Raw genomic sequence first — 25,021 nt, forward strand, 5'->3', positions numbered from 1 at the left:
TAGCTATATTTTAATCTATCTATCTATCTATCTATCTATCTATCTATCTATCTATCTATCTATCTATCTATCTATCTATCTATCTATCTATCTATCTATCTATCTATCATCTATCTGTCTCTTTGCTCATCCAGCTAACATCAGCAGGGTGAAGGTAAAGGGCTGCAGTAATTAAAATCTCTTTCTACACTATCCCATATTGAAATAAATGGAGAATGCAGCCTGCAAGTAAACAAAGCTACGTAACAGCATAAAGCTCTTGAATTGACTCACTGAAGAGCAGATCCTAAGAGGTTTTTAAGTGGATCACCGGAGGTGTACTTTAATACAGGTGTAGCCAACAAAGCATAATACCTACAATGCATAATTAAAAGTGAAAACATTTATAAAAAGAGCAAATCTAATATATTGGTAAATATTAAAGGGATATTTTAACAGTAGACCAAAATCAGTAAGTTGTGTCTTAAATCTCTGATGGGATCCCACCTCTAGGAGAAAGTAGGTCCTAATGATGTCCATTAGTCAACCAAATAAATTAAGCGAAGGAGGAGAAAAGGAGAGAGTACAGTAGGTCAAGCATTTTCCCTGCTCTCTTAATTTTAGTCTCTGAAAGTAGTATAATCAATACATAAAATACATTCCATAACAGACGTCTCACAGACACACCATGTCCTAGGTGCGAGATATGGCACAGATTTCAAAAGGTTTGGGGGAATTTGTAGTCCCCGGTGCAGGAGTAAGGTCCAGTTTAGCTCCAGGCGGCGCCTTGAATGTGAAATGTTGCAAAAGTGATGTGAAAAACAGAAAAAGCTCCATTTTAGCCAATATCTCACCAGCACAACTTCTTCTACCTAAAAATAATAAAATATAAGAGAAACAACATATATATATATATATATATATATATATATATATATATATATATATATATATATATATATATATATATATATATATATATATATATATATATAATAATAATAAATTCCACATGCTAGTAGAGCTTTTGTATGATATATATGGGGTGTAAATGAACCCATACTGTGGTATAGGCCTTCATTTGCACCTGACATCCCAAGCAGTTATATAATTTGAAGTTCCTGGGCCCGGATGCAAAAAATCTATAAAAGAACACTCCAACTATTACACATCTATAATATTACCGGTCTCTTCAGGCTCCCGGGCACGGGTCGCTCTTCCCCTCAAGCTGCCTGGCTGCGTGGGCGCACAGCTTGGAAACTACCCCAACTCAGGAAAAGTCTGGTCCCGTGCAGACTCCCTGAGCTCGCCCCTTTTTTTAGATCGGGCAGAGCGTTGATGAATCGCTTTGCCTAATCATAGAGAAAACTGTGTGGCTGCATAGTTACAGCGGCTCTGTCCTCTCTAACCCCTGCAGCACCCCCACAGGTGAAATGTGTCATTACACAATTCTCATTGAAATTAATAGACTGGTCTATGCAACGTATGGATGCGAGAGACATTCCTTGTAGCCGCTCTCCATTCTGGCTGATAGATTATGGTCCTGTATGGTGGACTAACCCCTCTTATCTCAGAAATGCATTGTCCTAGACTTTCATAACCTGATCCCTCTTGCCATTGAGTTATTCAGTATGAATGTTACCTATTGAGAATGGTATAAAGGCCTCAGTCTTTTTGAAATTTCCTTCTGAGTCGAGAAAGTGCTCTGGATAAAACTCGTCTGGTTTCTGAAAGTATTCTTTGTCTTTGTGAACAGAATAAAGCACCGGGAGGATAGCAGTTCCCTGGGGTGGTAGAAACAGTCACAAAATATATAGTATTGAAAAATAATATATGTTATACAGGTAGCAAATAGTAAGTTTTGGGTCTGTAGCCAAGTGGATTTCTAATTTCTTTATGTGATCTTGGATGGATTATTCCAGATTTCGCATACAATGGAAATTGTTTATAAGTGGAAATTAATCCATATTTGCAAATCTTTTTGTAAAAATATTTGGTTTTGTTTTTAAAAAGAAATAATTGAATTGAGGTTTTCCAAGACGGGGGAAGGAGGTGCAGGCAGAATGCAAGCTGACAAAAATGTCATGCTAAATGTATTCTCTAGACAGGCTAGATTTTCCTGCCGGTCTCTTAATATATTTATCGTCATATTTTTACTCATAAAGGGATCAATTCCAATAAAGGAAGTCTGATATGATTCCACAGGTGTAGCAGGGCTACGTTTATCAATGCAATTTAGCATAATCTCCTGCGATATTAATATGTGTTGTCACATGCAGTATCACGTAACCTACTGAAACAAGTTCTATTAGATAATTAGATTAGAAAAAAAGGTCTGCTGTTTTCCAAAAACAGTGCCAGTCCTTGTCCATAGGCTGAGTCTGGTATTGCAGCTTGTCTCCTTTAACTTAAATGGGAGCTTAACTGCAAATTGCGACACAAGCCAAAGAGAAGAGTGCCGCTGTTTCTGAATAAAAAAACAAGATACCTTTTTTTAAATGCTTTTAAAGGAGCCGCCATCTATATTTGATTGGTGGGGGTCTGACTCCTGACACCTCTGCTGATCAGCTAAATAAAGGGGCCATGCAAATAAGTTCCATCCGTACACATGGTTGTTGCATTGCTTGGTATTATACTTGAATGGGACTGAGCTGTAGTGAGCTGCAGTGCCAGAAGCAGCCACAACCAGGTGTATGGCGCTGTGCCAAGATAAGTAATTAAGGGGATATGGAGCTTACCTTTGGAATAAAATATCCTCTGAATGTGACATCTTGAGAAGCTACATGTGGTACAGTAGTCGGTGCAATATCCCCAAAGCGTTGAATTTCATGAATGACGGCATCTGTATATGGCATTTGTTTCCTGTGCTGCATTTGAGGTTGAGCTGATCCAATCACTTTATCAATTTCATTTTGCACTTTTTCTGTAGATATTAATTACATTTTATTTAATAAGCAAATATTTATAGCCTAGGCCCCTATACAAACAATAAATTGGTATTTGAGATTAGAAAAAACTAAAACAGCGCCACTCTTGTCCATAGGCCATGTCTGGTATTGCAGCTCAGTTGCATTTAATCAAATAGGGGTGCTACAGTATTTCTGGGGAGAAAAAAAGCAGACCTTTTTTTTCAAACTTCATATGGCTTCTCAAACCAACCAGTGAATACCTACACTATACATGCTTATACCGTTGTGTAATGTAGACAAGTCAATGTAGGGTGTAAATTTTCTCTAAAGAGGTGGTTTTTTAGGTTGCTGTTAAAAGGGACCCTTCACCTGCCCGTACATGTGCAGCATGTAATGGGGAGGACTGCACAAACCCTGGGGCACTTTAAATTTTTTTCTACCCTCCTCCGTTATTTAGATATCGGTGCCTTTATATTCGGCGCCCGATATTTAAATAACCCCCTGAACTGTCAATAATACGTGTTATGGCAAGGGGACATGTTACTATGGCTGTGACACGGTCCAATCAGATACGGACAGTGTTAGGCTGGGTTCACACGAGCATATTAACGTCCGTAATGGACGGACGTATTTCGGGCCGAAGTCCTGGACCGAACTCAGTGCAGGGAGCCGGGCTCCTAGCATCATAGTTATGTACGATGCTAGGAGTCCCTGCCTCTCCGTGGAACTACTGTCCCGTACTGAAAACATGATTACAGTACGGGACAGTTGTCCTGCAGAGAGGCAGGGACTCCTAGCATCGTACATAACTATGATGCTAGGAGCCCGGCTCCCTGCACTGAGTTCGGTCCGGGACTTCCGGCCGAAATACGTCCGTCCATTACGGACGTTAATGTGCTCGTGTGAACCCAGCCTTACAGCAACAGCAATGATAGAGGAGAGTGTGCGTGCTACGAACACGATCACTCTTCAACTTTTAAGACCAGTCTTCTGCCAAACTGGCAAGGGGGCGTGTCACTGCTACGGACAGTGAAGGTGCTGAAGAGGTGAGCGTGCATACGCGCTCCCCTCACTCCAGCTCTTAGACTGTCCGTAGCAGTGACACGCCCCCTTGCCAGTTCGACAGAAGACTGATCTTGGAAGCTGAAGAGTGGTCGGGTGCGCGTGCTCACACTCTCCTCTATCTTCGCTGTTGCTGTAACACTGTCAGTACCTGATTGGACAGTGTCACAGCCATAGTAACACGCCCCCTTGCCATTACACACCCCATTGACAGTTCAGGGGGTTATTTAAATATTGGGCGCCAAATATTACAGCACAGATATCTAATTAACAGAGGAGGGTAGAAAAAAGTGTAAAGTGCCCCAGGGTTTGTGCAGCCCTCCCTATTACTGCTGCACTCAGCTGCACATGTATGGGGAGGTGAAAGGTTCTCTTTAAAGTTTAAATGGTGGGGAGAATCTGATATGTTGGAGTGAGTTCTAGAGAATGAAGGAAGCTGCGTCTGTCCATACATTCCCACTGCAGCGACAAAGTGTAGCACTACATGCCGACCTATCAGATTATTGGCCGACCATGTAACGCCTGGATGGTGCAGGTTTTTTCCCAGCAGGACTTGAAGCTCCTCTTCAGGGATTGTCGTCCTGATACCCCCTTTAACTGACTATTTTGGGATATGTCTTACTTTGAATTTCTGGGTGTTTTATCATTAGCAGAAGACCCCATCTCAATGTGCTTGATGTGGTTTCCATTCCAGCACCAAACAAATCTCCGACCAGTACAGTCAGGTTCTCATTGTGGTAGTACTGAGTGGAGTCTGGCTTTCCCTGTGCAAAATAAAAGTTAGATATAAATATATATAGATATGCCATGTAATATCCATAGACAACATTGCTAGTAGTATGTGTCATACCGAAGTGCTAAGTGACTTTAAACCTATCACTGTCATAGGATGCCACCTATACCACAAGTCAGTTCATGACATTTCTGATCTTCAACATTTTCCCCCATCACCCTATGCTACTTTTATCTGATAGATCTACACCAGTCAGCATGTAAGTGTTATGATAGATCTGCTCCAGTCATCTGAAGTGCTATTATTATCTGCTAGATCTGCCCTGGTCACCTGTAAGTGCTATTATTATCAGCTAGATCTGCCCCAGTCACCTGTAAGTGCTATTATTATCTGCTAGATCTGTACCAGTCATATGTAAGTATTATTATTATCTGCTAGATCTGTCCCAGTCAGCTGTAAATGTTATTATTATCTCCTAGATCTACCCCGGTCACCTGTAAGTGCTATTATTATCTGCTAGATCTGCCACGGTCACCTGTAAGTGCTATTAGTGCAAATTAGAAGTGTCTGGGAGTAATAGCAGCTCATCCTCAAAGCAGTAGACCATGCAAATTCACAAAGTGGGGCCGCCGAGTGCTGAAACGTGTGGCACGTAAAAATCCACTATCCCCAATTGTATTACACACTACAGAGATCCACACTGCCTGTTGAAATGACATCAGCACAAGAAGCTTCAGGAAATGGGTTGCAGCTGCACACAAGCCTAGAATCCCCATGCACAATGCTAAACTTTGGCAGTGGTGTAAAGCACTCCACCAGTGGACTCTGGAGCAGCATGTTCTCTGCAGTGATGAATCAAGTCTCACTGACAGATGGATGAATTTGAGTTTGGCGGGTGCCAGGAGAACACTACCTATTGGTATGTATAGTGTCTGCTCTAAAATTTGTTGGTGGAGAGATTCTGGTCTAGGGCTATTTTTTAGGTTTTATCCCCTAATTTTCAGCAAAGAGTAATGTTAATGCTACAGCATACAAAGACATTTGAGACAATTGTATGCTTCCAACTTTGTGGAAACAGTTTGTGGTTTGGCCCTTTTCTTGTTCCAGCATGTCTGTGTCCCTATGCAAAAAGCAAGGATCATAAAGACATGGGGTGAGGAGTTTTGTGTAGAGGAACTCAAGTGACTGCGCTGAGCCCTGATCTCAACCCCATCCAGCACCTTTGGGATGAATTGGAATGTGGATTGTGAGCCAGACCTTCTGATCTATCAGTGCCTAACCTCACAAATGCTGTTTTGGCTGAATGGGCACAAGTTCCTAAAAACAAACTCTTGTGGAAAGCCTTCCACAAAAGTGTAAGGGAGGAAAAGAAAAAAATGCACGGCGCCACAATAGTGCAGATAAAAATGGTAAAAACCAAAAATAAAACACAAGGTGAGGTATAAGCTCACCTATAGGAGTTGCGCTAGGTCAGGCACAACTCTGATGTGTACATGGGTTAATAGAAGAATAGCTGCTGCCAAGGTCCGATCCGGGAAACAAGGGTTGTTACCGCCAGAGTAACGTGAGAAAAAGACCAAATAAAGACTTATAACGGCGCTGCTATAATGAAGTTTTAAAATCAAGGTATATAAATAAATAAATAAATAAATAAATGTTTTATTGGTAGGTAGGCTACGCGTTTGTTTATTTATTTATTTATATACCTTGATTTTAAAACTTCATTATAGCAGCGCCGTTATAAGTCCTTATTTGGTCTTTTTCTCACATTCCACAAAAGTGGAGACTGCAAAATGGGGCCCAACTCCATATTAAAGCCCATGTTTTTTTTTAAATGTGATGTACATCATGCTCAGATAAGTGTGATGGTCAGGTGTCCACATACTTTTGGCTATATAGGGTAGTTACTCAGGTTGGTCAATGACCCAATCTGACCTCATTTTTATGTAAGACATGAAATAATAAATCAGAGGAAGACAATTAACCTGCTATTATGTTTTTTGTTTTTTTTTACTAAGGAAGTTTATATATTTGTGGTATAATATATCAATGTGGACCAAACTTTAGATATTTTGACATTATTGTATTTCACCACTGATCTGAAAGGCTTCCAGCTCAAAGTAGTAGATACCTTTTTTTTTGGGCATTTATACCCTTATGGTTGATTCACATAAATTCAAGTCTCTAGGTGGCCTAAATCTTATAAGAGAAATTGAAGGTATAAATTGTTCCTCTACCATAAATGAAGTTGTGAATTTTTGTCAAACGATCATGGTAAGTATGAAAAAACAATATTACAAGTGGATGTAGACATAGATGGCCTTCCTCACCATCTTGGCACCTCACAGGATGGTTCAATGGTTTTTTACCTTCCTTGGCTTCCATGAGATATCAGCCATAAACATAGCATCCCAAGTTCGCAAGGGATTAGTGGTAAATGATCCATGTAACACTAGGATTAAAAGCCAAATGTTCCACTCACCATTAGAGACATACAGTCTGTAAAGTCCAAGGCCGAGGACCGTCGTTCCGACTTACCCCTCGACGTCCGCGGCCATGGAGTTGGAAGTGCTGGCCAACTTCTCCTTCCTAGGAGACGCCAGCACTCACTTCCGCTCCGCTCTGCAGCATCCTCTAGGGCGCACAGGAAAAATATCACCAATCAGCCCTAATCACTCTGAACTATAAAAAGGGCTCTGCCCATTCACTCCTTGCCTGAGCATTGTTGTGTATGTCCATGTTAGTCTTAGCAAATGGTAACTTAGTGTTATCCTGTTCACGTTTTTCCAGTGCCCTGCTACCTGTATCCTGTATCCCGTGCTGCATTTGTTCCTGTACCTTAGGGCTTATTCAGACGAACGTTAAATAAGTCCGTGAAACGCGCGTGATATTCACGCGCCTCGCACTGACCTATATTAGTCTATGGGGCCGTGCAGACAGTCTGTGATTTTTACGCAGCGTGAGTCCGCTGCGTAAAGCTCACGTCATGTCCGTTCTTTGTGCGTATTTCGCGCATCACCTACCCATTGAAGTCAATGGGTGCGTGAAAATCACGCGCACCACACGAAAGCACTTCCGTGTGACGCGCGTGATTCGCGCAACAGCAGTGAAAAGTATGAATGAAAACAGAAAAGCACCATGTGCTTTTCTGTTTACAGACATACAAAGGGAGTGTCATAATGATGGCGGCTGCGCGAAAATCACACAGCCGCGCACCATATGATCAGGACACACGGAGCTGTTAAGTGCCTTTTGCGTGTGCAAAACGCCACGTTTTTTGCGCGCGCAAAACGCACACGCTCGAGTGAATCAGGCCTTAGAGTGTCGGAGTCGTGTTGTACCACCTGTCACGCCTGCTGTCTTACACCACATCTGGTGTCATCTGCCATGCCTGATATCATCCGCCACGTGTGGCATCATCTGCCTTCAAGTTCATCTGTGCTTAACCCTCTGCTATTGTCCGGACTATCAAAGGTACTCTTGTACTAGGACTTTGTTAAGACTTTTGTTTGGCCAGCTGCTACTCCGCTACGGTAGTGCGTTCTAGTGGGTCCACATACCCACGGGACACAGTCAGAAGAAGACACTCCATGTTACCTTGGCAAACCTACATTGCACGCTGAATATTGTGGAAGGGTGTTGGTTGTACTATACATGACACTATTAATGGTGTCCTCATGCTAAGTAGAACACTGATATGATTACTTTATATGTTGTATACAGCTCCTTTGAGTCATTTGACAGCATTTGGGAGCACAGCTTTTGTCCTTTTTGGGTGGGGTCTACATGTTGGACCAGGGCCTAGTCACGTCTCTTATGTTTTTTCCAAACCATATGTAGGCATGTACAGTATGTAATTAATATTATGTATTTAAATGCATTCATTGGTGTTATTTTCTGATAATTTCATGGAAGACATTACCAATGTACATGTATTTTAAATGTCTAGCTCATAATGAGTGGTGAAATATATTTTATACCTCTTGTTGCTTGGCTAAGAAGGCATCAATAAGGTTCCTCTGGTTATTTACATCCAGCTCCTTCTTATATTTTGTGAATGTTGCTCTTATAAAGCTATGAAACTCTCTGATGTTTTTAAAAATTGTTCTATGACCCCCGGGCAGCCGATCCATCAGCGATGGAAAACTGTTGTACAGCTACAAGAAATAAAAAAAAAATCAAAAGTATTTTTTAAACATTGAATCCAAATTTTACGTAAATGAAGTAAATAAAATGTATTTATTGCAATTAAAAATATTTTGACATGTACAAACAACAATTCATTTAAATAATTAATTATGTTTAACCCGTTAGTGACTGGCCCATAGTGTTTCTACGTCGGTCACTAACGGGCCTTATTCCGATGCCATAGACTTTTTACGTCGCGGCATTGGAATAAGTAAATAGAGCAGGGAGCTGTCAAATCTCCCTTCTCTCGGCTGCCAGAAGCAGCTGAGGGCTGGAGGCGTCCCTGCTCGAACGGGTGAGATCGATATAAGTATTGATCTCACCCGTTTAACCTCTCAGATGCAGTGCTGAATAGCGTGCACCGCATCTTAGTGGTTTTGGAGAGAGGGAGGGAGCTCCCTTTCATCCAACTGACACCCGGCGATAAGATCGCCGAGTGTCTGTTTCTCCGATGTCAGCTGGGGGCCTAATAAAGGCCCTCAGGTCTGCCTGTGGTGAATGCCTGCTAGGTCATGCCAGAGGCATGACCTAGCAGATGCCTGTCCGTTTTACACCGACAGGCATAATACACTGCAATACAGAAGTATTGCAGTGTATTATAAATGCAATCGGAGGATCGCATAGTGAAGCCCCCTAGTGGGACTAGTAAAAAAGTTTAAAAAAAAGTTTAATAAAAAGTGAAAAAAACAAAATAAAAAATGAAAAACCCACTTTTCAAAATAAAGTAAAAAAAGTTACACACATTTGGTATCGCGACGTCCATAACGACCCCGACTATAAACTTATTACATCATTTAACCCGCACGGTGAACGTCGTAAAAAATAAAATACAAAAACATGCAAAAATTGCTGTTTTCTTTGCATCCAGCCTTAAATAAAATGTGATAAAAAGTGATCAAAAAGTCGCATCTACTCCAAAATGGTACCGATAAAAACTACTAGTCGTCCCGCAAAAAAAGGCCTCCAAGAATTGCATCGACAAAAAAATAAAAACGTTTCGGCTCTTCAAATATGGAGACACAAAAACAAATAATTTTGAAAAAAAAAAGTGTTTTCACTGTGTAAAAGTAGTAAAACATACAAAAACTATACAAATTTGGTATCGTTGCAATTGCAACAACCCACTGAATAAAGTTATTGTATTATTTATACCACACGGTAAACGGCGTAAATTTTGGATGCAAAAAAGTGTGGCGAACTTGCTGTTTTTTTTCGATTCCCCCCCAAATTTTTTTTTATAAAAGTTAATCAATAAATTCTATGTACCCCAAAATGGTGCTATTAAAAATTACAACTTGTCCCACAAAAAACAAGACCTTATACAGCTATGTAGACGAGAAAATAAAAAGTGTATAGCTCTTTGAATGAGACGATGGAAAAACGTAAAAAATAGCTTGGTCATTAACGTCTAAAATAGGCTGGTCATTAACCCCTTAAGGACGCAGCCTAGTTTTGGCCTTAAGGCTCAGAGCCCATTTTTCAAATCTGACATATTTCACTTTATGTGGTAATAACGTCGGAATGCTTAAACCTATCCAAGCGATTCTGAGATTGTTTTCTTGTGACACATTGGGCTTCATGTTCGTGGTAAAATTTGGTCGATATATTCAGTGTTTATTGGTGAAATTGCAAAATGTAGAGAAAATGTTGAAAAAATTGCATTTTTCAGAATTTAAATGCATCTGCTTGTAAAACAGACAGTTATACCACCCAAAATAGTTACTAGTTCACATTTCCCATATGTCTACTTTAGATTGGCATCGTTTTTTGAACATTGTTTTATTTTTCTTGGACGTTACAAGGCTTAGAACATAAACAGCAATTTCTCATATTTTTAAGAAAATTTCAAAAGCCTTTTTTTTAAGGTACCTCTTGAGTTCTGAAGTGGCTTTGTGGGGCCTATATATTAGAAACCCTGATAAAACACCCCATTTTAAAAACTAGACCCCTCAAAGTATTCAAAACAGCAGTTAGAAAGTTTTTTAACCCTTCAGGCATTTCACAGGAATTAAAGCAAAGTGGAGGTGAAATTTGCAAATTTCATTTTTCTTGCTGAATTTCAATTTTATTCATTTTTTTTTCTGTAACACAGAAGGTTTTACCAGAGAAACACTACTAAATATGTATTGTCCAGATTCTTCAGTTTTTAGAAATGTCCCACATGTGGCCCTACTGCGCTCGTGGACTAAAACACAAGCCCTAGAAGCAAAGAAGCACCTAGTGCATTTTGAGGCCTCTTTTTTATTAGAATATATTTTAGGCAGCATGCCAGGTTTGAAGAGGTGTTGTGGTGTCAAAACAGTAGGAATCCCCCAATAGTGACCCCATTTTGGAAACGACACCCCTCAAGGAATTCATTTAGGGTTGTTGTTACCATTTTGACCGCACAGTTTTTTCACAGCACGTATTTGAATTGGGCTCTGAAATGAAAAAAATGTCATTTTTTCCAATAAAATGTCATTTGTGATCAAAATGTTTTATTTTCACAGGGAACAAAATACCCCATTTTGTTGCCCAATTTGTCCTTAGTGTGGCAATACCCCATTTGTGGTGATAAACTGCCGTTTGGGCCCATGGGAGGGCTCAGAAGGAAAGGAGCGCTATATGTTTGTTGGAGTCCAGATTTTGTAGGATTGGTTTTCGGGTGCCATGTCGCATTTGCAGAGCCTCAGAGGTATCAAAGCAATGGAAACCCACCAAAAGTGACCCCATTTTGTAAACTACACCACTCAAGGAATTCATTTATGGTTGTTAGCATTTTGACCACACAGTTTTTTCACAGCACCTATTTCAATTGGGCTGTGACATTAAAAAAATGACATTTTTTCCAATAAGATGTAATTTTTTACCAAAATTTCTTATTTTCACAGGGAACAAAATACTCAATTTTGTTGCCCAATTTCTCCTGAGTGCATCAATACCCCATTTGTGGCAATAAACTGCCGTTTGGGCCCATGGGAGGCCTCAGAAGGGAAGGAGCGCTGTGTGTTCTTTGGAGTACAGATTTTGCTGGTTTGGTTTTCGGGTGCCATGTCGCATTTGCAGAGCCCCAGAGGTATCAAAGCAATGGAAACCCACCAGAAGTGACCCCATTTTGGAAACTACACCCCTCAAGGAATTCATTTATGGGTAATGTGACCATTTAGACTCCATAGTTTCTTCACAGAACTTATTTGAATTGGGCTGGGAATTTAAAAAATATATATTTTTTCCAATAATATGTCATTTTAGCTCAAAAATTCTTATTTTCACAAGAAATAAAATACTCCATTTTGTTGCCCAATTTGTCCTGAGTGCGGCAATGCCCCATTTGTGGTGATAAACTGCCGTTTGGGCCCATGGGAGGCCTCAGAAGGGAAGGAGCGCTGTGTGTTCTTAGGAGTACAGATTTTGCTGGATTGGTTTTCGGGTGCCATGTCGCATTTGCAGAGCCCCAGAGGTATCAAAGCAATAGAAACCCACCACAAATGACCCCATTTTGGAAACTACACCCCTCAAGGAATTCATTTATGGGTCTTGTGACCATTTTGACCCCATAGTTTTTTCACAAAACTTATTTGAATTGGGCTGGGAATGAAAACAAAATTATTTTTTTCAAATAATATGTAGTTTTGGCTGAAAATGTCTTATTTTCACAAGAAACAAAATACCCCATTCTGTTGCGCAATTTGTTCTGAGTGCCGCAATACCCCATTTGTTGTGATAAACTGCCGTTTGGGCCCATGGGAGGGCTCAGAAGGAAAGGACCACCATTTGGCCTACTGGCGATTTTCCAGTGCGAAGTCATGTATGCAGTAGCCCCTGAGGTGCCAGTACAGTTGAAACCCGCAAGAAGTGACCCCGTTTTAAAAACGACACCCTTAAGGCATTCATCTAGAGGTGTAGTGAGCATTTTGACCGGAGACCTACACCCCATAAACTGTAATGTGGGTTCTCCCGGGTATGGCAATACCCTACATGTGGCTGTTATCAGCTGTCTGGACACACAGCAGGGCCCAGAGGGGAAAGACGAGGGGGGATAAGCTGTGTGGAGTGCATCAGGGTAAGTAAAATTGGGGTAAATTATAAACCAAGGACTGTATGATACATCTTAAAACACTCTTTCATACAGAGCTCTGGTTATTCGGGACACGTGTCACATTGATATATTGTGTCATCCATTATCGCCCTCTTATAGCAGACTTTGCACCTCTTTTGACTTTTTCCCTTCTTGCCAGTTTGGGGAACTTCTCCTGGAAAGTGTTGCCCTGGTACGATGCGTGTGGGCTCGCTTCCAGAAGTACTGGGTGCCCCCCCTTCTTGGTCCCTAAAGATTAGGTTCTTGATAATCACCTCTTGAAGAAAGTTCCCGTCTGGCCTGCACATCGACGTAGCATGTACGCATTGTACAATGCCATCTGTATGATGTGCCCGGCCAGCTTCTTATACCACACCGCATGGCGCTGTAGGGCTTCAGGGCTTGATCTTACAAGTCCATCCCTCCCATGTACCTATTGTAGTCCAGGATGCAGTCTGGTTTGGGGGTGGCCTTTCCTTCATATATCCTAAATCTGTAGGTATACCCTGATGCACTCTCTCACAGCTTATACATCTTCACGCCATACCTTGCCCTCTTACCCGGCAGGTACTCGCGGAATTGAACCCTCCCTTTAAAATGTACCAGGGACTCATCAATAGAAATACACTTCTCGGGGGTGTATGCTTGGGAAAACCGGGCACTGGAAGGGTCTAATAGGGGTCTCCGTTTATACAAACGGTCAAAACTGGGGTCATCTCGGGGTGGGCACGGCTCATTATCAGTATAATGTAAGAAGCGAAGTATTGCCTCATTTATTTATTTTTTTAGGTTCCAGTTCAGTTCTGAAGTTGCTTTGAGGGGCCCATATATTAGAAACCCCTATGAAATACCCCATTTTAGAAACTAGACCCCTCAAAGTATTCACAACAGCATTTAGAAAGTTTATGAACCCTTTAGGTGTTTCACAAAAATTTAGAGCAAAGTAGAGGTGAAATGTACATTTTTTTTGTCAGAAAATCCTCTTTATACCATTTTTTTTATAACACAAAAGGATTTATCAGTGAAACGCAACTTAATACGTATTGCCCAGATTCTGCAGTTTTGAGAAATATCCCACATGTGGCCCTCGGGCGGTAATGGGCTGAAGCACCGGCCTCAGAAGCAAAGGAGCACCTAGTGGATTTTGAAGCCTCTTTTTTATTAGGCACCATGTCCGGTTTGAAGAGGTCTTGTGGTGCCAAAACATTGGGAACCCCCCAAAAGTGACCCCATTTTGGAAACTAGACCCCTTGAGGAATGCATTGTAGTTTTCTTGGGGTGCATGCAGATTTTTGATCAGTTTTTATTCTATTTTTAGGTGGCGTGGTGACTAAAAAACAGCAATTGTACTATTGTTTTTTTTTTCGTTTTTTTTTACAGCGTTCACCGTGCGCTATAAATGACATATTCACTTTATTCTGCGGGGCGATACGATTACGGCGATACCAGATGTTTATAGTTTTTTTTTATGTCTTATGGCGTTTGCACAATAAAATACGTTTTGTAAACAATCATTCACTTTTTGTGTTCCCTTATTCTAAGAGCCAGAACTTTTTTATTTTTCCATCAATAAAGCTGTGCGAGGACTTATTTTTTGCGTAACGAACTGTAGTTTCCATCAGTACCATTTTTAGGTACATGTGACTTTTTGATCTCTTTTTATTCCATTTTTTGGGAGGTGAAGTGACCAAAGAATTGTGATTGTGGTTCGGTTTATTATTATTTTATTTTACGGCGTTCACCGTGCGGGATAAATAATAAAATAATTTTGTAGTTCAGGCCGTTACGGACGCGGCGATACCAATTATGTATAGTTTATTTGTTTGTTTATATATTTTTATTAATAATAAAGACTGATAAGGGAAAAAGGGGGATTTTTACTTTTAAATCTTTTATTTTCTTATTTTTACACATCTTTTTTTAACTTTTTTTTAACTTTATTACTTTGTCCCACTAGGGGACATGAGGGCAGGAGGCCCTGATCGCTATTCTAATACACTGCACTACATGCGTAGTGCAGTGTATTAGAACTGTCAGCTACTCACTGACAGCAAGCATAGTGGGTCCTGACGCTTGTGAGGTTTGCGCTAGGTCCAAAGCCCCTAGGTCCCGACCTGCGGGCCTACTACGTTCCTTGCCCATTCCCCAGAGACCTTGGACCCATATCTCCATGGATTTTATCACCGATTTGCCTCCATCTCAGGGCAAGTCGGTGGTGTGGGTGTTAGTCGACCGCTTCAGCAAGATGTGCCACTTTGTGCCCCTTAAGAAGCTACCTAACGCCAAGACGTTAGCTTCTTTGTTCGTGAAACACATCCTGCGTCTCCATGGGGCCCCAGTCAATATCGTTTCTGACAGAGGGGTACAATTTGTTTCCTTATTTTGGAGAGCTTTTTGTAAAAAGTTGGAGATTGATCTGTCCTTCTCCTCCGCCTTCCATCCCGAAACTAATGGCCAAACGGAAAGGACCAACCAATCCCTGGAACAATATTTAAGGTGTTTCATCTCGGACTGCCAATTCGATTGGGTCTCATTCCTTCCCCTTGCTGAATTTTCCCTGAATAACCGGGTCAGTAACTCGTCAGGGGTCTCCCCGTTTTTCTGTAATTTCGGGTTTAACCCAAGGTTCTCCTCCGTCTCCCCTGGTTGTTCCAATAATCCTGAGGTAGAGGAGGTTCATCGGGAACTGTGCACATCTTTAGGCAACCCAGGCCACCAATAGTTTCTGGTAATGAGGTGTTTGGTGCCCAAGATGCCAGGATGACCAGATAGAGCGGAGTCATGGTTTTCCCTGAGTACCCTCAGCCGGTATTGCAGGGGAACAAACAGTTTGTCCCCAGGGACGTTCCCGGGAGCTGCACCCTGATCAGCCGCGATATCAGAAGCTAAATCAGAATCCGTGGCAGAGACGATTATACCAGGGGGTAAAATACAAGCGGGATCCTTCTCGGAAGGAGGATTGGCCATGAAACTACGTGACAGAGCGTCAGCCTTAATATTCTTGGACCCAGCCCTATAGGTAACCAAGAAATTAAATCTGGTAAAGAATAGTGCCCACCGAGCTTGTCTAGGATTAAGCCTCCGGGCCGATTCTAGGAAAACCAGATTCTTGTGATCCGTAAGGACCGTTACCTGGTGTCTGGCCCCCTCCAGGAAGTGCCGCCACTCCTCAAACGCCCATTTAATGGCTAGAAGTTCGCGGTTGCCAATATCATAGTTACTCTCCGTGGGCGAAAACTTCCTAGAGAAGTAAGCACAGGGGCGGAGATGGGTGAGGGAGCTGGTACCCTGGGACAAGACGGCCCCCACTCCCACCTCGGAAGCGTCAACCTCCACAATAAATGGCTCCTCTTGGTTGGGCTGAATCAGCACGGGGGCCGAGATAAAGCACTTCTTGAGAGTCTCAAAGGCCTGGACGGCCTCAGGGGGCCAATGGAGGACATCGGCACCCTTGCGGGTGAGGTCCGTAAGAGGCTTAGCGACGACCGAGAAGTTGGCAATAAATCTCCTGTAATAGTTGGCGAACCCTAAAAAACACTGTAACGCCTTAAGGGAGGCAGGTTGGACCCATTCCGCCACAGCTTGAACCTTGGCAGGGTCCATGCGGAATTCATGAGGAGTGAGGATTTGCCCTAAAAATGGTATCTCCTGTACCCCAAAGACACATTTTTCAGTCTTAGCAAACAGATTATTCTCCCGAAGGACCTGGAGCACCTTCCTGACATGCTCCACGTGGGAGGACCAGTCCTTGGAAAACACCAGTATGTCATCAAGGTACACAACAAGAAATATCCCCAGGTAATCTCTCAGGATTTCATTAATAAAATTCTGGAAGACAGCAGGGGCATTACACAACCCAAAGGGCATGACCAGGTATTCGAAATGACCCTCGGGTGTGTTGAACGCAGTTTTCCACTCATCCCCCTCTTTGATGCGGATAAGGTTATATGCCCCCCGTAGATCGAACTTAGAAAACCACTGGGCTCCCTGAACCTGATTAAAAAGATCCGGAATCAAAGGAAGTGGGTACTGGTTCCTTACGGTGACCTTATTCAGGTTACGATAATCAATGCACGGCCTAAGACCACCATCCTTCTTCCCCACGAAGAAGAAGCCAGCACCTACAGGAGAAGTCGAGGGGCGAATGAAACCCTTGGCCAGGCATTCTTGGATATATACCCTCATCGCTTCACGTTCAGGACATGAAAGATTAAATATCCTACCCTTAGGAAGCTTGGCACCAGGCACCAAATCGATGGCGCAATCGTAATCTCTATGGGGGGGCAACACCTCAGAGGCCTCCTTGGAAAACACATCGGCGAAGTCCTGAACAAACTCAGGAAGCGTGTTTACCTCCTCCCGGGGAGAAATAGAGTTAACAGAAAGACATGACATCAGACATTCATTACCCCATTTGGTGAGATCCCCAGTATTCCAATCAAACGTGGGATTATGCAACTGCAACCAGGGAAGACCTAATACCAGATCACACGATAATCCCTGCATCACCAGTACAGAGCACTGCTCCAAATGCATGGAGCCAACCAGGAGTTCAAAAACAGGGGTATGTTGAGTAAAATAACCATTAGCAAGGGGGGTTGAGTCGATTCCTACTACAGGGATAGGATAAGGTAAATCAATACAAGGCATCTTTAGAGACATAGCAAATTCCACAGACATGATATTAGCAGATGAGCCAGAATCCACGAAAGCACTGCCCGTGGCAGACCGGCCAGCAAACGAGACCTGAAAGGGAAGCAAAATTTTATTGCGTTTCACATTAACGGGAAATACCTGTGCGCCCAAGTGACCTCCCCGATGATCACTTAGGCGCGGAAGTTTTCCGGCTTCTTATTCTTGCGCCTGGGACAGGTGTTCAGTAGATGCTTGTCGTCCCCACAGTAGAAGCAGAGACCATTCATTCTGCGAAACTCCCTACGTTGTCGAGGGGACATGGAGGCCCCGAGTTGCATAGGTACCTCCGAGTCCTCCGTGGAGGGGCGAGGAGACGGGACCTCGGGGGGAATCGCAGAAAAGTCAGAGGGGAGCACACTGAAGCGTTCTAGCTGACGTTCCCTGAGACGTCGGTCAAGTCGTACTGCTAGGGCCATAACCTGGTCAAGGGAGTCAGGCGAGGGGTAGCTAACCAGCAGATCCTTCAGGGCGTCAGATAATCCTAACCTAAACTGGCACCTTAGGGCCGGATCGTTCCACTGAGAAGCTACGCACCACTTCCTAAAATCAGAACAGTATTCCTCAACCGGTCTCCTACCCTGACGTAAGGTCACCAGCTGACTCTCGGCTAAAGCAGTCCTGTCAGTCTCGTCGTAAATGAGTCCGAGGGCAGAGAAAAAACGATCAACAGAGGAAAGTTCAGGGGCGTCAGGAGCCAAGGAGAAGGCCCACTCTTGGGGCCCTTCCTGGAGTCGGGATATGATGATACCCACCCGCTGGTTCTCGGAACCTGAGGAGTGGGGCTTTAGGCGGAAATACAGTCTGCAACTCTCCCGGAAGGAGAGAAACGTCTTACGGTCCCCTGAGAACCGGTCAGGTAACTTGAGGTCTGGTTCTAGAGGTGAGGTGAGGGGTACTACTAAAGCAGCGTCACCCTGATTGACCCTTTGGGCCAGGGCCTGGACCTGTAGGGAGAGGCCCTGCATCTGCTGGGTCAGGGTCTCAAGGGGGTCCATGATAGCGTCAGCATAGGAGAAAGGGTAGACTAGGTAAGGGCTTGTAATTATGTAATGGCAGGAAGGAGGTGAAGGGAAAGTGAGCCCTAATCTACCCACCGCCCTGTCCCTGCCTACTTGCAACGACCCGCCCTAGGCGACGAGGTACAACTGGGCGGCGGTCCCTACGCTGGCTAAGTGCACTGGAAGACAAACGGGGAACACGCAAGGGAAGGGGCAGTAGCCACGGAACACCACGAGGAAACGGGGCGGTGAACGAACAGTCAGGACCAGGACGAAGTGAGTACACCCGAGCGGGCACAGAGACAGAAGCAAGCCAGGGCAAGCAAAGCAGGTCAAGCAGAACTGCAGCAAGGCAGAAGCACGGCAGAAGCAGGCTGGAGCAAGCAGCAGTGGGGCCAGGAATCCAAAAGAATTACAAGCACTGAGGGAGAGCACAGGGCAGGTAATAAAGGGCAGGGGGCGGAGCTAACTCCGAGAGACCAGGCCGCGATAGGCTCTCCCACTCCTGAGCCTGCCACCCTGGTTGGTGGGAGATGGTGTCAGTCGAACAGGTCTGGCCTCAGGTGTGGATTGATTAATCCCAGGAGTATAGCTAGATGAAGTACCTGGCAGATCCCTAACAATCTTAAAAAAAATAAATAATTAAATTTTAAGTTTTGCTTGTGTGGAGTTTAAAAAAATGTGGATATTGTAATTCCTCACCTGCACAATTCTGCATAATTTATTAAATAATGAAATTAAAAGTAACTAACAAATTATCTCACCCTCTATAAATGTTATGTATCAAAATCCAAAGTTATTTCTAAATTCTAAAATATTTTTAATGTTTTTCATCAAAAATGTATTCAAATAATAGTATTAATTATTACTTGTATAAACAATAAAATATGACTTACCCTGACCCATGGGTTTCCTAGAAGTTTTATATTCTCAGTAAGTAAACCCATAAGTCTCAGTATTGTCGGATCCTCATAATCAAATCTTTTATTGAGCAGTATGGCCACAATGATATTGGTTACAGCAGCATTTAAACTGTTAAAATTATCAAAGGGCTTTCCTGAAAAAGAATAAATTGAAATTGAAATAAAAGTACATTTTATTATCTATTTATAATGGAAAATAATATTCTGTAATATATTGCTATGTACTGCTTTAGAAAAAAAAATTCTTTACAATATTATTATAAAGCGGAGGTTCATCTTCCCACAAAACTATGTATGCACATACTGTGATTACCTGCCAGGATACAGAAAGATTGGGCCCATATACACTACCGTTCAAAAGTTTGGGGTCACCCAGACAATTTTGTGTTTTGCATGAAAACTCACACTTCTATTTATCAAATGAGTTTCAAAATGACTAGAAAATATAGTCAAGACATTGACAAGGTTAGAAATAATGATTTTTATTTCAAATAATAATTTTATCCTTCAAACTTTGCTTTCGTCAAAGAATGCTCCATTTGCAGCAATTACAGCATTGCAGACCTTTGGCCTTCTAGCTGTTAATTTGCTGAGGTAATCGGGAGAAATTTCCCCCCATGCTTCCAGAAGCCCCTCCCACAAGATGGATTGGCTTGATGGGCACTTTTTGCGTACCGTACGGTCAAGCTGCTCCCACAACAGCTCTATGGGGTTGAGATCTGGTGACTGCGCTGGCCACTCCATTACAGATAGAATACCAGCTGCCTGCTTCTTCCCTAAATAGTTCTTGCATAATTTGGAGGTGTGCTTTGTGTCATTGTCCTGTTGTAGGATGAAATTGGCTCCAATCAAGCGCTGTCCACAGGGTATGGCATGGCGTTGCAAAATGGAGTGATAGCCTTCCTTATTCAAAATCCCTTTTACCAATGTACAAATCTCCCACTTTACCAGCACCAAAGCAACCCAAGACCATCACATTACCTCCACCATGCTTGACAGATGTCGTCAGGCACTCTTCCAGCATCTTTTCAGTTCTTCTGCGTCTCACACATGTTCTTCTGTGTGATCCAAACACCTCAAACTTCGATTCGTCTGTCCATAACACTTTTTTCCAATAATCCTCTGTCCAATGTCTGTGTGCTTTTGCCCATATTAATCTTTTCCTTTTATTAGCCAGTCTCAGATATGGCTTTTAATTTGTCACTCTGCCATGAAGGCCAGCATCCCGGAGTCGCCTCTTCACTGTAGACGTTGACACTGGCTTTTTGCGGGTACTATTTAATGAAGCTGCCAGTTGAGGACCTGTGAGGCGTCTATTTCTCAAACTAGAGACTCTAATGTACTTGTCTTGTTGCTCAGTTGTGCAGCGGGGCCTCCCACTTCTCTTTCTACTCTGGTTAGAGCCTGTTTGTGCTGTCCTCTAAATGGAGTAGTACACACCGTTGTAGGAAATCTTCAGTTTCTTGGAAATTTCTCGCATGGAATAGCCTTCATTTCTAAGAACAAGAATAGACTGTCGAGTTTCACATGAAAGCTCTCTTTTTCTAGCCATTTGGAGAGTTTAATCGAACCCACAAATGTAATGCTCCAGATTCTCAACTAGCTCAAAGGAAGGTCAGTTTTATAGCTCCTCTAAAGAGCAAAACTGTTTACAGCGGTGCTAACATAATTGCACAAGGGTTTTCAAGTGTTTTCTAATCATCCATTAGCCTTCTAACACAGTTAGCAAACACAATGTACCATTAGAACACTGGAGTGATGGTTGCTGGAAATGGGCCTCTATACACCTATGTAGCTATTGCATTAAAAACCAGACGTTTGCAGCTAGAATAGTCATTTAGCACATTAACAATGTATAGTGTGTATTTATGATTAATTTAATGCTATCTTCATTGAAAAAAAACTGTGCTTTTCTTGCAAAAATAAGGACATTTCTAAGTGACCCTAAACTTTTGAACGGTAGTATATATATATATATATATATATATATATATATATATATATCCACATACATATATATATATATATATATATATATACATGTCTATATATATATATATATATATATATATATATATATATATATATATATATAGACATGTATATATATAGATATAGATATATATATATATATATATAGATATATAAATAATAATTCAAAAGTGAAGAGACAACACTCCAGGGAAAACGGTGAAAAAGGTGATGTGTTTATTCACCCCATAGGCTTGACAAATATTCCATTGAGACGGATCGAAATGTTGCCTGCCTATGGGGTAAATAAACACATCACCTTTTTCACCGTTTTCCCTGGAGTGTTGTCTCTTCACTTTTGAATTATTATACTGACAAGGGTTCCTAGCCTCAACCCAGGAGGCCTGCACCCACTGCTGTTGCTGTGCTGCTTTACTCTTTTTTTCATTATACATATAGATATGTCTATCTATCTATCTATCATCTATCTATCTATCTATCTATCTATCTATCTATCTATCTATCTATCTATCTATCTATCTATCTATCTATCTATCTATCTATCTATCTATCTATCTATCTATGTATCGTGAAAAAAATTGATTAACCTTAAAAGTTGAATAGTGGGACTAAAACATACATATTGAAAAAATTACATAAAGTTATCATTAATCAAATCATAAAGGTGCAAAATAAAAATAAAAATGCAATACCCCCATAATAGTAATAATCTGTATTCTGTCTTTTATGGTGAGCTGCATAAAACTATTGTTTTTTTATGCATTCTGTCATTAATAAATAGTTGTGCTCTAAATAAAATGAAACACTAATATATTTACCACAAAATGCTACTGAAAATCTACAACTCAACGTACAAAAACCAGCCGTCATACAGTATAGTCATAGGCAAGAACTAAAACTGTTCAGAATGCAGAAAGGCAAAAACAATAAAAAAATCTTACACTCCTTGAGGCCACGATTGGCTTTGTCTTTGGGGAGTTTAACATTCATACAACACATATTAAATTGTATTGCTATATACTTTTTTTATGTTTTTTCACAAATCTCCAGTACAATAAAAACATGGATAATATATTTTATTAGGGGAAGGGGCATCTTTTTCCCATTTTAGTAGTCTATTGACCTCTTTCTCCTACCTACAGGTAGTCTGTAAATGTCCAGAAACCCCCTCAGTTACCACAAAATGGTAACCGAGGATGGCGTATGTTGAAATCAGTGGGTTTGGCTGACTTTTATCTAATGTGTATGGTCACCCTAACAAGACGAGAATATAAACAAAACAAGACAAAACTTGTCATTCTCAAAATATACAATGCAGGAGACATCCCACCACTCACCTCCGTATGATTTCAACTTCTCTACTAAACACTCAACCTCTTCAACAATCCTGTTTTCTAGAGATTTCTTCCCCATTCCATAATCTCGTAATGTTGAGAGTGTAAATCTTCTCATTACTTTCCAGTTCTCTCCATTGGCAAAAATAATACCTAAGTAGTAGAAGTAAAATATGTTATGGTGGAGTGCTAATATACATCACACTGGACTTCTCATAATGAAACATATGTGATGTGTCTACAAGAAAGATATGAACACTTGGGAAGGATCATGATTAGGCATCCAACTCCATATTTCAGTACCATTTTCTAAGGTCAAAAAGATATTGTGTAATGAGACAATTTATAAGAAAATAGAAAGAAAAGTTACCATGCTCTTTTATTGATTTGGAGAACAAAGGATTGTGCGGTCTGTCAGAGAATACGTCAGCATTGTTGATTAGAGCGTCTTTAATTGTGTCGTAACCACATAGGATAACTATTTTTGTCATACCCATCTGGACACTGAAGATTGTGCCGTACTCTTTAGACAGCTGTAAACACAAAAATTATAGCAGATTTGAATAATTTTAACGTTATTTAAAATATAGTCAGAATTATGGCCACCTTTTCCAACAATTTTGGTGAGGGTCTTGGTACTCTGACTAAATGACTTAAAGGGGTTGTCCACTTTAGACAATCTCTTCTTGTTAGAAGGGTCCCTTGACACTAAGATGATCACAAAGTTTTCCCTGGCTGGGCCCCTTAGCGATCATCTGTTATCAGTAGGAAACCTAGCAGTAAGTGTTAATTTTTCCTGCAGCGCCACCATAGGGGAAATTAAGCATTACACAGTGTCCATTCATATCAATGTGTTTTCTGTGTAATGCAGGACATGAGAGGTTCTCCAGAGCGAGAGACGCTCTTTGTAACCGTTCTCGCCAAGAGCTGAGGATCCTGAACAGAGGACCCCCCTATATTATCTCAGAATTGCCTAATAGGGTGTATAAAAATGAGTTTTCCAAACTAGACAAGCCCTTTAAGCATGATTGTATATACATTATTTCTTTAAATAAGTTAGGAGGAACCAGGGTAGCTAGACATAGAAGATCAGGTTGTTGCTAGTAGAATCGAAGATCTTGTAATCAACTAGCTGAGTCAAGATCAAACATATGTGTATAGCGCAAAATGTTATAGGAATTATGTAGTCAGAAAGCTAGCCAGAATCAAAATGGACAGATACAGAAGCCAACATTAAGTACAGGGGGCCCCAACCATAAACAAGGTCCAAACTAGCCAAGGTTAGTAAATTAAAGGGGTTGTCCACTACCGGACAACTGATGACATATCCACTGGATGTCATTTCATATTATGCAATGTACGGAGCTGGAAGCAGTTGCCTTCATACATTGCATAGCGGCCGTGCTGCCAAACTGCAGCTCTGCTCCAATTCACGTGAATACTGCAGTACTGCAGCTCGGCCGCTATTCCGTGACCGGAGCCAACTGCTTCGGCATGGACGCCCGGTGCCCGGAGTCAGCCGGAGGAGCTAAACGGTGCGGGTACCAGGTGTCGGACCCGAACCGATGATATACTGATGACGTATCCGGTAGATAGGTCATCAGTTGTCCGGTAGTGGATAACCCCTTTAATAAGTAATTTTCATATTATACGTGTCCTTATATGTTATAATATATTTTTACAAAATATTTTCTTTACCTGACAAAATGTTTTATAGGGTTTTGACATGTCCAACATGAGTATATTTCCAAGAATTGGTAACGGTTTTGGACCAGGGGGGAAATTTTTGTATTTCCCTTGTTTTGTATTTCTAAAAACATTGATCAAGAAGAAGATGACAATGGTGGACAGGAGAATTGTGACGAGCTCCATGGACGATCTGACTTCTGTTTAATTTAGAGAAAGAGGAAAAGATATAAGTGACTTTGTTATGTACATAAATAGATAAATAAGTGGTGTGAGCATGTTTTCAACCATTTCTTTAATGATCCAATAAAGAAACTTTACAAATAATCTTAATTTAAACATTTCCTACAGTTTTGTGTATACAGCTCTTTGGAGAAATATGATGTGTAGAAAAAACACACCTTTTTGGAGCAATATGGAAATGCAGACGTTTCAGAGGAGCAGAGGGATTTGGGAGAAAAGAAG

General features: G+C 41.5%; 1 protein-coding gene across 1 annotated transcript; it reads right to left on the reverse strand.

Moving 5' to 3' along the window:
* Positions 1-660: 660 nt before the first annotated feature.
* On the reverse strand, positions 661-24,753 carry LOC142759077 (cytochrome P450 2K4-like). The gene is made up of 9 exons (XM_075860924.1): positions 24,569-24,753; positions 23,241-23,403; positions 22,874-23,023; positions 19,518-19,678; positions 8,664-8,840; positions 4,573-4,714; positions 2,718-2,902; positions 1,622-1,763; positions 661-851 (listed from the first exon to the last, which is right to left on the reverse strand). The coding sequence occupies exons 1-9, from the start codon at positions 24,740-24,742 to the stop codon at positions 673-675; spliced, it is 1,473 nt and encodes a 490-aa protein (XP_075717039.1). The 5' UTR covers positions 24,743-24,753; the 3' UTR covers positions 661-672.
* Positions 24,754-25,021: the final 268 nt, after the last annotated feature.

The sequence above is a fragment of the Rhinoderma darwinii genome, chromosome 4 (assembly GCF_050947455.1).
Source record: "Rhinoderma darwinii isolate aRhiDar2 chromosome 4, aRhiDar2.hap1, whole genome shotgun sequence".
Classification (NCBI taxonomy): Eukaryota; Metazoa; Chordata; class Amphibia; order Anura; family Rhinodermatidae; genus Rhinoderma; species Rhinoderma darwinii.

Excerpts from the sequence above, each read along its gene's own strand:
- LOC142759077 (XM_075860924.1), bottom strand. The coding sequence starts at position 24,742 with ATGGAGCTCGTCACAATTCTCCTGTCCACCATTGTCATCTTCTTCTTG. Across the intron at positions 23,024-23,240 it reads CAAATCAATAAAAGAGCATG|GTATTATTTTTGCCAATGGA; the intron begins GTAACTTTTCTT and ends TCTACTACTTAG. Across the intron at positions 4,715-8,663 it reads TCTTAGCCAAGCAACAAGAG|GGAAAGCCAGACTCCACTCA; the intron begins GTATAAAATATA and ends TATTTTGCACAG.